Below are 12,697 nucleotides of genomic sequence, written 5' to 3' on the forward strand. Positions count from 1 at the left end.
TTTTTCCTCCAGGTCGTCCCACTCCTCATCATCCAGAAGAGCCTTTGCAGCCTCAATCTTACATTGGAATTCCTGTAATTGTGTCTCCGATAACAATTCATCAGAAATAGATAGCCCTCCATAAATATAGCCCCCGGAACCGTCCTTTTATTTGACGCGGAATCTGATAGAGAGAATTGGTAGGTCCGAAATCACACCCTCGGTACCTCTCGAACTCGTCAATTTTATCGAGGTGGTACGCAGTCAACATTTTGCTTGAGGCATATATCATCATCTGCATTATCAGCATTTCGGGAATTCAGCGTAGGATTATTAGCTCCAAGCTAATTCCATCCTTCACGTAGCCATGACTAGCCACATGAGTACCACGACGAAGCTGGTCTTCATCTTTGTAGCAGAGGGTCACAGGGTCTCCTAGAGGGACTTTCTGTCGTTGGCCATTAATACTAGTAGTATCGTGAACTTCAGACCTACAAATCAATTAGCCGTGAACAAGTGCTCCACGATCCATAGCATAATGAGGCAGCGCGATTGTAAATTACGAAAGAATAAAGTGTACCTGCTAAATACCGCCTTGGGTAGGTCTTTCGATCCCTGGCAGACTGATAGGCTAAGGCAATAGTTTGCGCAGTCGTTCCTCGCTGTTTGGGTACATGTTCTTGTGAAAATAATATTTAACAATCTTAGGCGCCCGCTCTCGGCAGAACGTTTCACCCCCGACCACGTCAACGCTCGCCTCCTGGACCTTCACAACAGGAGCGTTCTTCTACATGTTAGACGGTTAAGGCTAACGTTTTTGGCCATGTACTCAGCGCTAACTTCTTTCCGAAATAACAAGGCCTTGTTTGCACAAGAAAACCATGAGAAAATCATGCATCTTGCTCGCTAGGCCCTTGCTCTCGCCCGGATTTTTTTCCTCGTGGTCTCTTCTCAAAGAAGGCAAACCCGCTATATCTTCACGGTCGAAGCTCTCGTGCATTTTCTCTTGCTACGTTCAAATCTGTTATACCAACAATGGACTCGACTCGTGTCTTGTACGAGCCTATTGAAGATGTGGAAAGAATGGAATATTACCAGGCTGGGGGCTATCACCCAGTAACAATCGGGGATCGTCTCAACGATCGCTATCGGGTCATCCATAAGCTTGGTCATGGTACATACTCGACGATTTGGCTGGCCCGAGATGAGAGATCACACATATACGTTGCAGTGAAAGTCTGTACGGCAGATTCGAAACCACCCGAAATTGACGTCCTATCCAAACTGTCGAAACCTCACTTGTCATCAGACATAGGCAGAGCTATGATTCCCTCAATCTTGGACAGCTTCAGCATTCAAGGCCCAAATGGCGACCACGTCTGTTTGGTGACTAGGCCGGCAAGGATGAGCCTTTCTGATGCAAAGAACGGATCATGGATCAGCCTTTTCCAGCTTGAAGTGGCCCGAGTCTTAGCGGCGCAGCTTGTGATTGCTGTTCATTATATGCATTCACGAGGCTTCGTCCATGGTGATCTTCATCGCGGAAATATCCTCCTTCAACTGCCCCGTGAATTTGATCAGTTATCAACAGAAAAGCTGTACGAGCAGTACGGGGAGCCGGTACTCGAGCCAGTCAAGCGTTTCGATGGCCAAAAGCTTCCACCAGGCGTCCCAAAATATGGTATATTACCTATCTGGCTTGGGAAACCAAGTGAAAATATTACACTTCCCGAAGCTAGGATTATTCTTTCAGACTTTGGTGAAGCATTCTCACCAGCGCGAGAAATGAAATACGAGTCTCATACACCTCTTCTGACCCGCCCTCCAGAGGCTCGATTTGAGCCAACCAAATCTCTTACTTTCTCATCCGATATCTGGACTCTAGCTTGCACCATCTGGGACATCATTTCCCAAAGATCTCTTTTCGAAGGCTTTCTTACCAACGATGACGATATGACTTGCCAGCAGATTGATGCACTTGGCCTGTTGCCAACTGAATGGTGGGGAAAGTGGAATGCCCGTCGAGACGGATTCCCGAAGCATGGAGAGCCGATAAATTTATCCCGATCTCCATGTCAAACATTGGAGGGTCGTTTTGAATCGAACGTGCAGCGACCACGGATAGAAGAGGGAATGCCACCCTTTGAATCAAGCGAACGAGATTCACTTTACTCAATGTTGCGCTCGATGCTTTCCTTTAGGCCAGAGAATCGTCCTTCTGCTCAACAGGTTCTTGAGTCTGAGTGGATGGTGAAATGGGCTCTGCCTGAGTACGAAAAGATACGCAGCACTTATGACTAGGTTTGCAGGCCTGAATACTTTACTAAAAAACACGACTTGATGTTGGCGAGACCTCTCTATTAGCCAACATAATCTAGTAATTGACTCCTCATTCGGTTTCCCAAAGGGGACGAAAGGGAATACTGTTGCATCTGATCCGACAAAGCACATTCAACATGACTTGGTACTATCTAATCTCTGAAATTATTCCTCAAAAGAGACGTATAAGCACCTGGACTACAACGGTCGCCTGGGGCTTCACGCCATCTATAGTCGTATATTTGGTTGGACATAATGTAATGGTTGCTTTACTGACCCATTTACAACAAAATTCAGGGCGATTGCCGCGTCGAGCCGCGTCGAATGTCCCATCAGGGTGTTGGATGTATTCGTCGACTTCAACCACTTCTTATCACCCAGTGCTCCCTTCCTCTTCCTCCCCTGGAATCTTTCTCATCGTCATATATTGTCTTGTGTTAGAACTACTTTGTCCTTCAGTTGATAAGGTACTTACAGACTACCGGGAGGGCCATGACAGACTTTGCCCAGAAACTATTCTCCGGATGTCTACGCAACTCTTGAAACCGTCAGGCTTATGCACAACGCGGGCATTTACCACAGAGGTATGGCTACTTCTCCTTTAATTTGTTATGGACTATTGCCGTTTTACTTATATCGTCTTAGATATCAGTGGCCGAAATATCACATTTACTTGTTCTTATTTATGGAAACAAACCGAGGAACAGCTTTTTAATGTTCTCGGATTACCAGAAATTGAGCCACTCACCCGTGTCGATGACGCACCTCTAGCTGAAGGATTACCGACCCAGCTAGTCAAGGCAGCAGATTGGGAAGATTGAATTGATGAGGATGATGAAGATATCAAAATATTTGATTTTGCAGAGAGCTTCTTCCAAGGACAGGAGTCTGCAAAACTTGCCCAGCCGGGTTCACTAAGGATACCAGAGACGATTTTCACGGACAAGCTTGATTATCGGGTCGACTTGTGGCGCACTGGTTGCATGGTATGTCAACGTATTCTTCCGCTGAAGCAAAAGTCCTGATGAAGGTATGATCTAAAGATTTATTCTTTCTTATTCACGACATAGCCGTTCTGGTATTTCGGCGAAGGTGATGTTTACATTTCCCAAATGATTGGGTTTGTGGAGATATTGCCAGCTGAATGGGAGTCCAAATGGAGGTTGATGATGATGAGATCTACTCATGATTTTCAGGTAGAAGAAGGTAAACCAAACATTGTTACACGCAAAAAGGAGCACTTGCTAACCACGCTCATAGATTACGGAACATCGAAGCTCGAACGACAATTTGCTGAGCTGGCCAGCAAATCAGATCTTGAACCTCTTCTTCTTGTGACTCAAGGGATGATGCGTTTCCTACCGTCCAATCGCTTGACTGCAGAGAACGCACTTAATATGCTGGCCAACGTTGAGAATTAATGTCGCGGTTATGCTCCACAGTGGAAACCCTGACCATGTCCGCAAAGGAAACACGATTTTCGGGGTTACGCCTGGTGCTCAATGCCTTAGGACCAAAGGCAAGCCTGCTGGGCAGGCTCGCCCTCCACCTGAGCTATGACAGTTAAAGACGCCAGGTAGTGCCGGGTGGATTAGCAGAGCAATCATAACGAGAACACGATATTTTCAAACAACGCAGGACAGACGCCCCTGCTAACGAATTAGATATATGTACTGCCATTGGTAACTTATTGATTATTCGAACCTGAATTTGAAGTCGTAACTTGCATGCTAGGAAGAAAAGCATTGGGTGTGTCGCGCCTATCTGAACAAGCACGCGTAAACATTTTAGGTTTGTAGAACAAGTACGTTCAGTCTGTACGGCAAGTATTCCCCCTAAGGACGAGATTCGATGGATTATCAGACAGGATGCTAGAAAACAGTAATATACAAGTAGCAGAAGATGCTTGGTTGTCACGCGTAGCTTGAACCAGTCTGCTTATTTCGAGACCAAGTTTTTGGCAAGCTCAAGATCAAGCTTGCCGTTATAATTGAGCTTCTGCTCCAGCAATTCATTCTTCAGCTGCTGAGAAAGTGCATTCTTTGTCTTTGTCAGATGACTCTTCACTCGGGATTGTAATTCCTTATCAAGAGAAAGGTCTTGAATTGAGAGGCTCAGCTTGAGGCCATTGTGGATTGAGACAGTTCGGCCAATCCACTGGTTCATGTCGGCCTCGGGCGAAGGTTTCAAGTCGACCAAGTCCCAGTTTGCCAGCAGCTTTCGCACATACTTCAAAGCCTCACCATCTTGGTCCTTTCCGCCAAACTCGTCAATTGCACGAGCAGCACTGAGTTCTAAAAGTGTCGCAATCACGAAAGGCTGAGATGCAGGCAGTGTGCTCAGCTTGTTCGAAGTCGCCTCCAAGTTCTGAATGCCGTAAAACTCAATTAAGTCGACCGTTTGGCGGGCCATGTGAAGGGCCTTTGTCACTTGTTCGCCCTTGAAATCGGCTTTGGCGGCCATGCGGTGGAATTGATAAAAGAGGCTCTCCAGAACGCCGATCTGCTGGAGATCTAAGCCAATCTCGCTTTGTCGTCGTGCGCATCCAAGCAAAATGTGGAGTTGATCAGCGGCACCGATCTTTCGAATAAGTTTCTCCCATCTACTCGAACTGATTCGTAGACCAGCATTGTGCATCCCACGTACAAAAGCACCGAAATTTTGGAAGTCGTTGGCTTCGATCATCATATCAAGAACTTGGTTAACCTTGTTCTTTTGGCGAACCTCCCAGAGGGAGATTGGTCGCAAGGTATATTCCTCCGTCTCGCTAATGTTAAACGATATAGGATCGTCTAGCAAGCGCTTGCGGTGCTTCTCTTGAAAAACGGTTTGCTTTTGGCGCTTGGGGAGGCTGAATGGGATGAAGAGGTTCTGGCGGTAATAATCGAGGGCCTGGTCCAACTCAGGAGATTGAGTAGGCTTGAAATGTGGGACTGTCGCGATTCAAGAAAAATCTCTGGTCAGCAAAAAAACATGGCCTGTGAGAGCTGCTGGGTGACGATGTACCAGTTGAAGCGCAACGGACTTGGGAAAATATCATGGCCGACTGGTGGGCAGCGCGCGGCCAGCGGGACAGTGTACCGGCCATAGAGAGGGCCATCTTGGACGGATATCGGCAGCAAAAAAAATTTCTGTCCGCAATTGGAAGTGCCCAAGCTATTGAGGCTCTCGGTCGAACAAACAGGGCTTTGGGAAAAGCACGCAAAGGCAGGAAAGCGGAGAGAAATTCGGGTCTTGGCAAGAAATTCTGCCGGCGCCGGCCAAAACTCGACGCGGACTTTGTCCTTCGCCCACCATTCACAATACAATGGCTTCGCTACCCACAATGCGGCCGCTGGGCTGTTTGAGGTCACTTCTTAGGACCAGAGAGGCTATGCAGCCGAACCTGAATTGCCGATGGATCTCGACCGCATACTCGAAGAGACCGGAGCGTGTGCCTCTTCCCCAAACCTCCCCGAACAATTCATTTCTCAGATTCCCAAGCGATTCCAACCGGAAAATGGTAAGTAAACATATAGTTCCTTGATGCAAATTTCGTGTTTCGAAAGAAACTCTACTAATCAATTGGTCTGTAGCCCCGAAGCCAGTGAAGATCTACCCTGCTCCCCCCTCCGCTAGAAAGGCATGCAAAGACCCCATCGCAAAGGTCACCGAATCGCAATTACAGGTCCTTGACCCCAAGGGCGAGCGGAAAGCTCTCTTTGATTACCGACGCAACCCTCGTTCCGTCAAACCCGGCGACATCATCCGCGTCACATTCAAGAACGGCGACCCATTTAACGGCGTTGTCTTGAGCATCCGACTCCGTGGCATTGATACCTCGGTTTTACTCCGAAATGAATTGACTCGTGTGGCAGTGGAGATGTCCGTGAAGGTGTTCAGTCCCAATGTGCAAGGCGTTGAGATTGTCGAGCGTGCGAAGCGCAAGCCTCGTCGCGCCAGATTGTATTACATGCGGTATGTCTGGCATCCCTCGAAAAAATTTTCGAGTATACTAACGAAATCTTCTCTAGCTCTCGCAAACACGATCGCCGCAGTGTCGAGAATGTTGTGGCTGCTTACGTCCGCCAGAAGAAGGCTTTCATGAGTGGCAGAAGGCAATAAGCCAAAGATGTACAATTTTCCAATTAGCATATATCAGCATGTATTATTATACTTCAATATTCGATGTGGTCCTATCAGTCTTGCTTTCTCCCTCGCCGTTAAGGATACCCCGTAAATCGCACTCGGCAGACATGCAAATCATAGCACAAGTCGTTAATTAATTCAAGTGGAAGAATATGACGGCATTCTATCATTGTTATTACTTTGCGAAGATAGAATAAAACGCTGGAAACATCGTTGTAGATTGCATAGTATACACCCTGCGAGTAGGCCGTATAGCAGGAGGTTGCTGGACCACGTGCAATTGCAGTTTATGCCCGCCTTCCGCGTCATTGCTTCTTGGACTTTTTCACTCTCCATCGGAGACCGCCGGGATCAAATAAATATTCAGCGAAGTCAAACCCCTTAAGTGATGATTTCCTCGCTGGCTGTAATGGCAGCTGTCGGCCTGGCTCTTGCGGGCCAGACTCCCGCCATTGGTTCGATGACCTCAAGCCTGCAAAGTATCCTGATGAACACCCACGGGAGCAAGGACTATGAATACCCAACGGACATAACGCGAGATATCTTACCGGTAAGTTACCTAATTTCTCTCTTTTACTTCCTTTATATATTCCGCTTTCTTTAAAAATGATTTCGATATTTGTTTTTGCGTTTCTCTGACATTGAGCATAGATTCCTGTCCATTCCCACAAGTAGGTTGCCCTTGGGCGTGGCCATCGACCACTTGTGACGTTGAGTTGAAGCTAATGCTACTTCTGAAAGTGATTACTGGAGAAATGAGCCTTTCTGGACCGGTAATTCTTATTTTTCATGGTTTCTTTCTACTTTTGTTGACTCATTGTTGTTACCAGGTCTATCAAAAGGCTGTACATCAACTGAAGCCGACGTCTGGTTGTATAATGGCACTCTTTACGTGCGTTAACACTCATCAATGTTCTGAAATATGTCTTATTGACACTGTGGCTTCTCAGGTTGGGCATGATCAATCTGCTTTAACTTCTAGTCGCACCCTTGAAAGCCTCTACATCAATCCGATCCTCGAAGTCCTGGATCGCCAAAATCCCAAGAGCCCCTTTGTTCCGGCTCCAACCAAGAAGTAAGCAAGACTTCCGATCATCGGAGCTGCACACATCTGATTTCATATAGTGGCGTTTGGGATACAGACACCACACAAACCCTCTACTTTTTCATTGACGTGAAGACGTCCGGGCCGGAGACTTTCAAAGCAGTCATCGAAGCCCTTGAGCCCCTTCGAGCGAAGGGATATCTCACTTCAGTCAAGGATGGCAAGACTCTCAACGGCCCTGTGACTATCATCGGCACTGGCGAAACTCCATTGGAGATGATCACTTCTGTAGCCGATCGAGACTACTTCTTTGATGCGCCTCTCGCGAAATTGAAGGATCCCCAGTATTCTGAGATAAACGGCCTTGTCGCACCCATCGCTTCAACTGATTTCCAAGCTGTGGTTGGCAAGGTGACCCTCGATACCGACCCTGTGCTCAATGAAGGCCAACTCCAAGTTCTTCGCCAACAGATTGCCGATGCAAATGAGCGAGGCATTGGTGCTCGATACTGGAACACACCTCACTTCCCTATCCGTACGCGCAATCTTGTCTGGAGGACCCTTCTCCGAGAAGGGGTGGCTCTTCTGAATGCTGATGACTTGGATGCTGTTGCGGCGTATTTCTAGGAGCCATTTCAAGATGATCAAGGCCGCTCATAAGCCACGATCAGATTCATAATATTATATGAAGCTGTATAAGATAGACTTTCTAGAAATAATACCCATGGCCAACCCATATTAATCTGAGGCTGTTTGGCATACCCCTCATAACAAATCGTCTTGTTCGCACGTTGAGTATTCCCACTTAATTCGCCTAGACCCTGGAAAAAATCCATCTCAATCTTTCAAGCCTGACTTTACCCGTTACTTCCAATTCAAGAGCTCCAGGTCAGAGCAGCTTCATCCGCGGTTCCTGGCACGTGACCTTCATCGGTGCGAAGACAGGGCGAAAAACACAGGAGATACATCTCCGCTCTGCTTTTCCCTTCAACATACCCTAGACTCATTTTTAATGGTCGATCCGGACACAATGGCATTGGATGGTGATCTGGGAGATCTGATATCCAAGGGACTCCCCACCGGAGCCGAGCTGACAGTCCGACACATCTCCTCCACTCCAGCCCCGTCTGCGGCGCTCTTTGCCGCAGCGCCAGGACATGAGCCAGAGCCGACGTTTTGTGAAAGCCACTTCTTGTCGCTCTCAATTGACTCTGATCAGCATGATGGGGCTGAGGTCATCGTCTTTGGGATGGAGGTGTTGGTCTACAACTCGGCTCACCTGACCACCATCTTCGTCTCCAAAGCGGACTCGACCGGCTTTCTACACTTGCTCAAGCTCCCGAAAAGGGTATCTATTCTACGATTTATTTCTCACACATTCTTATCTTACCTCGTACGTACACATCAACGGCCGGGTGTTCGCTTAGTTGTGTCTCTCTTTGCCCGGGCTCAGGACCAGTACCTTTTCCCGGGCAGCATTGAAAATTCTGAGAAACACGTCCTTGATGACCGCGGCCTAATCAAATGGTGGTGCAGAGCCATTGATCCAATTCTGCGGGAATACGAACCGGAGTCCGCCTCGCAGGATTCGAAGGCTCCTGATAAAGCCGTCGAAGCTGCCCAGGCATCCGCCACGGCTTATTTAATTGTGCCTGGCAGCGACCGTTTCGAGACGCGCAACTTCTCTTTCCGCAGACGGCTAAGACAGATCCGCAAGGTCATCCGCGGTGGCTTGCAAGTTATCCCCTGCATCAAATGTGCCATGATCCGTCGGCTCCGCCGCGGTGCTTGGTTCCCCGGCTGCCGGATGATCCCAAGACGCGTTTCCTGATTGATCTAGACGATGAGCTTCCTGAAAACAATGAGAACGAGGCCCGTGGATCTGGAAATGGCCAATGGCGGAGTGTCAAAACCTTGGACCAATTCTGGGAGATGATGTCGTTTCGGCAAGAATGCTCTGCTGGGCGCCTAGTTGGGTTCCTATGGCTTGTCATAAACCCGCCTGGGCTAATGAGCTCGACTACCATGGCTTCTCAAACTCGTGGTCAGCACAAATCCGTCGCAGACCTGAACAATGAGCAGCTGTCCAAGATTTCCACAGATACGAAGCCTAGTATAGAGGCCAGTGAGCAGGCAGAGAGCAATGAGGTCTCTCCTGGTACACCGGAACCCGGCAAAGCAGCTTCAGATGCGCCAAAAACCTTTGATAGGCCATCTACAAGCTCCGGAGATCAAGTTCAATCCCCTCTCCAGGCTGTCAATCCGTTCTTCTGGCCTGAGGCGGGCCGAGGCCATGTGGTGCTCAGTCAAGAGAACTATAAGGAAATGATGGATGGCGTTTTAGACCATTTCTACGATAAGAATGAAATTGTCGCCAGTACCAAAAATTTTGTCGACCAGGTTACGTGTCTTGCTGATCAATTGACTTGGGGGCAGAAAGTGACTGGGACTTATATTGCTAATACCCATCCTACCGACTTGTCATCTACCGCAAACACTCTCGACGGCGGTTTGGTACGCAAGCGGAAGCCCCAAGATGAAAATAGCGGGGGCAGCACCGTCGATAAGGGAGCTACTGAAAACTCAAATGGGCATGAGCACAGCATATCGACCCCTTCTCAGTCCGCCCCAGTGACGATGCTCAATTCAAACCTGGTTCGAAAGAAGAAGAAAACCTGACCTTGTTCTTAAATGGTGTGTTCTTTATTCTACTTTTTTCTAATTCTTGTTTAGTTTTTGCCATTTTGCCTATGCAAGGTCAGGAGTTCACCTGAAGGGTCGTGGGACCAATTTTTACAGAAAGCATTGCCGTGGAGCAAGGTGGCAGTGGACGAGCTGCGTAGGATTACGAACGCGATTGCATTACATTAAATAGACCTCAGTATGCAGGATCTCTATATGAGGTCATTAATACACATTGTTTCCAGCTACTAGCATTCGAGTTGATTATGACTCTTGAATATCTGCATCTACTCCACAATACGACTCGGAAACTTCAGTAAAACCATGTAAACGGCACGAGCTAACCAGAGCCAGCACGAGCGTCTATCGCCGATAAGCACACGTAGACATAAAACATCTTCAAGCCCACACAAAAAGGGCGCTACCAGGGCCAATTACGCGCCTAATGTTGAATCTTGATTATCTACCTTCCCAGGGACCAGAGGGGCCAAAGCCACCTATAAATTGGATCCTGCCGAGATGGAAATTGGGCAAAAGCAACCTTGGAACTTCCGCCAGATCCGAGCTCTGCAACACAACACTCCACACCCACTTCTTCCAAAACACTTCCCTTCACCAGGCTGGGTCTCCCCCCCCCTTAGCATGTTCCGCTCGTTTATGCGATTCCGCTCACGCCTTGTTCCATGCTAGACTCGACCTCACGTTTCGCCGAGTATTCACTCGTCGGCAATGGTGACATACCTGTATCCGTCGCGGCGGGCTGGATCGGACTGATCTGGTACTGCGTGGTGCTTCTTGTATGCGCGCTGGGGTATTTCCAAATGTACGTGTGATCCTCCTCTCTCTCAATTGCGCTCGGAGCTGCTTCCGGAATGGCTTAACTAGCTTCGCCGGGCGGGCTAGCGCACAAAGTGGCGCACAGTTATTGAATATCGCTAATTGTGGATTACAGCTGGAGGTACTTTTTGCGCCAGCCAGAGCAGTCGCCATTAGCGAATTCTCCAGATGCTCCCCATGTGACTGCCATTCGCCCCGTCAAAGGCCTCGAGCCCCATCTCTACGATTGTCTCGCGGCCACTTTTCGACAGGACTACCCTCGCGATAAGCTGTCGATATGTCTCTGTGTGTCTACACGCGACGACCCCGCTTACCCGGTCTTGTGCCAGCTTGTGGAGGATTTCCCTGAGGCTGATGCGCGCGTATACGTGGAAGAGGAGGACCCGTTGCTGCAGCAGTACGGTCGCGATGCTGACTCCCTTGGGCCGAACCCGAAAATTCGAAACATGAGCCGAGCGTACAGGGAAGCCAAGGGCGATCTTATTTGGACAATTGACTGCAATGTTTGGGTCAGCAAGGGCGTATGTGGCCGTATGGTCAATAAGCTATGCGGTACTGCGCCATCGTCTACGCGGAAGTACAAATTTGTCCACCATTTGCCTGTCGCCGTGGATGTGACAGGGGAGGCCATTCTACATCAAGAACGGCAGATACTAATGAATACCTCCCGGGAGGATTCTGTTCCCAGTCATGCGCTCTCTGTCGACCGTCCGGAGGACTCGCTTGCAAGCACGATTGCTACGGGGGGCGGTCGCTTGGAGGAGCTTTTCCTTTCCTCTGCACATGCAAAAATGTATACTGCAATCAACACGGTGCTCGTTGCACCATGTATTGTTGGTAAATCAAACATGTTCCGCCGCTCGCATCTGAGACTATCTTACTGCGCCATCTTCGACAAACCCGCATCCTCGACACCCCGGAATTGACTTCTTCTCCGATAATATTTGTGAAGACCATCTGATTGGAGACCTTCTGTGGCGTAAAAAGGTGCGCGAGGAGGAAGAGCTCGGGGAACGCTGGGGTAAACACGCTATGGTCTTTGGAGACTTGGCTATCCAGCCCGTGGCGAACATGCAGCTGCGCGCATACATCGCTCGCCGAGTGCGGTGGTTGCGTGTTCGCAAGTTCACTGTCCTTCTGGCGACGCTTGTTGAACCTGGAACCGAGTCGTTTGTCTGCTCTATTTACGGTGCGTATGGCGTAACAACGGCATTGGCACCGTACCGAGAGCACAAGGGATTCAGCTTCGCGTCGAGTCTCCAGTCTTGGACAGCATTTTTCTCATTGTTTGCGCTCAGCATTGCGCTCTGGATTTTGGTTGATTGGACATTATACATTATCCTCCATTCCGGCAGAGCGATCGAGGTTGACAAAGACACTCCTCCTTTCGCGAGGCTCACGCGCACTGATCCTTCTCATATCACTCGCAGGCCATTTGTGCAGTGGCTCTCTGCATGGCTGGGACGCGAATTGCTCGCACTTCCCATTTGGCTCTCGGCTGTCTACGGCGGCGTAACGGTCGTGTGGCGAGACCGGCAATTCAAAGTTGGTTTCGATGCCAAAGTTCGGGAAATCAACCCCGATGGTTCTGTGCCTTCAGGAGGATCTTACTCAACTGGCTCTGTCGTCGACTGGTTTCCCCTGTCGCCAAAATCCAGCGAGGATAAACACAGCAAACCCCGCCGTGATTAATTATATCCCCGATGA

The 12,697-nt window shown here is 48.9% G+C and overlaps 8 protein-coding genes across 8 annotated transcripts; 7 read left to right on the forward strand and 1 right to left on the reverse strand.

Moving 5' to 3' along the window:
- Positions 1-1,014: 1,014 nt before the first annotated feature.
- Positions 1,015-2,280, forward strand: N7468_007959 (kinase-like protein; the record flags this gene model as incomplete). The annotated part of the gene is made up of 1 exon (XM_058477255.1): positions 1,015-2,280. The coding sequence occupies one exon, from the start codon at positions 1,015-1,017 to the stop codon at positions 2,278-2,280; it is 1,266 nt and encodes a 421-aa protein (XP_058327600.1).
- A 629-nt stretch (positions 2,281-2,909) lies between these two features.
- Positions 2,910-3,323, forward strand: N7468_007960 (uncharacterized protein; the record flags this gene model as incomplete). The annotated part of the gene is made up of 2 exons (XM_058477256.1): positions 2,910-3,092; positions 3,129-3,323. 2 exons carry the CDS (start codon positions 2,910-2,912, stop codon positions 3,321-3,323), a joined length of 378 nt encoding a protein of 125 aa, XP_058327601.1.
- Positions 3,324-3,410: 87 nt separating this feature from the next.
- N7468_007961 (uncharacterized protein) lies at positions 3,411-3,719 on the forward strand (the record flags this gene model as incomplete). The annotated part of the gene is made up of 2 exons (XM_058477257.1): positions 3,411-3,504; positions 3,559-3,719. The coding sequence occupies 2 exons, from the start codon at positions 3,411-3,413 to the stop codon at positions 3,717-3,719; spliced, it is 255 nt and encodes an 84-aa protein (XP_058327602.1).
- Positions 3,720-4,236: 517 nt separating this feature from the next.
- On the reverse strand, positions 4,237-5,398 carry N7468_007962 (uncharacterized protein; the record flags this gene model as incomplete). Its single annotated transcript, XM_058477258.1, has 2 exons — positions 4,237-5,231; positions 5,305-5,398. 2 exons carry the CDS (start codon positions 5,396-5,398, stop codon positions 4,237-4,239), a joined length of 1,089 nt encoding a protein of 362 aa, XP_058327603.1.
- A 207-nt stretch (positions 5,399-5,605) lies between these two features.
- N7468_007963 (mitochondrial 54S ribosomal protein bL19m) lies at positions 5,606-6,402 on the forward strand (the record flags this gene model as incomplete). The annotated part of the gene is made up of 3 exons (XM_058477259.1): positions 5,606-5,804; positions 5,874-6,255; positions 6,312-6,402. The coding sequence occupies 3 exons, from the start codon at positions 5,606-5,608 to the stop codon at positions 6,400-6,402; spliced, it is 672 nt and encodes a 223-aa protein (XP_058327604.1).
- Positions 6,403-6,835: 433 nt separating this feature from the next.
- On the forward strand, positions 6,836-8,098 carry N7468_007964 (uncharacterized protein; the record flags this gene model as incomplete). Its single annotated transcript, XM_058477260.1, has 6 exons — positions 6,836-6,976; positions 7,078-7,097; positions 7,168-7,199; positions 7,257-7,318; positions 7,377-7,501; positions 7,552-8,098. 6 exons carry the CDS (start codon positions 6,836-6,838, stop codon positions 8,096-8,098), a joined length of 927 nt encoding a protein of 308 aa, XP_058327605.1.
- A 403-nt stretch (positions 8,099-8,501) lies between these two features.
- N7468_007965 (H3 histone acetyltransferase RTT109) lies at positions 8,502-10,150 on the forward strand (the record flags this gene model as incomplete). The annotated part of the gene is made up of 2 exons (XM_058477261.1): positions 8,502-9,255; positions 9,312-10,150. 2 exons carry the CDS (start codon positions 8,502-8,504, stop codon positions 10,148-10,150), a joined length of 1,593 nt encoding a protein of 530 aa, XP_058327606.1.
- A 686-nt stretch (positions 10,151-10,836) lies between these two features.
- N7468_007966 (putative ceramide glucosyltransferase) lies at positions 10,837-12,682 on the forward strand (the record flags this gene model as incomplete). Its single annotated transcript, XM_058477262.1, has 3 exons — positions 10,837-10,976; positions 11,106-11,827; positions 11,862-12,682. The coding sequence occupies 3 exons, from the start codon at positions 10,837-10,839 to the stop codon at positions 12,680-12,682; spliced, it is 1,683 nt and encodes a 560-aa protein (XP_058327607.1).
- Between the last annotated feature and the right edge of the window lie 15 nt (positions 12,683-12,697).

The sequence above is a fragment of the Penicillium chermesinum genome (assembly GCF_028974085.1).
Source record: "Penicillium chermesinum strain IBT 19713 chromosome Unknown utg000006l:1.0-2335141.0:1.0-2336784.0, whole genome shotgun sequence".
Lineage (NCBI taxonomy): Eukaryota > Fungi > Ascomycota > Eurotiomycetes > Eurotiales > Aspergillaceae > Penicillium > Penicillium chermesinum.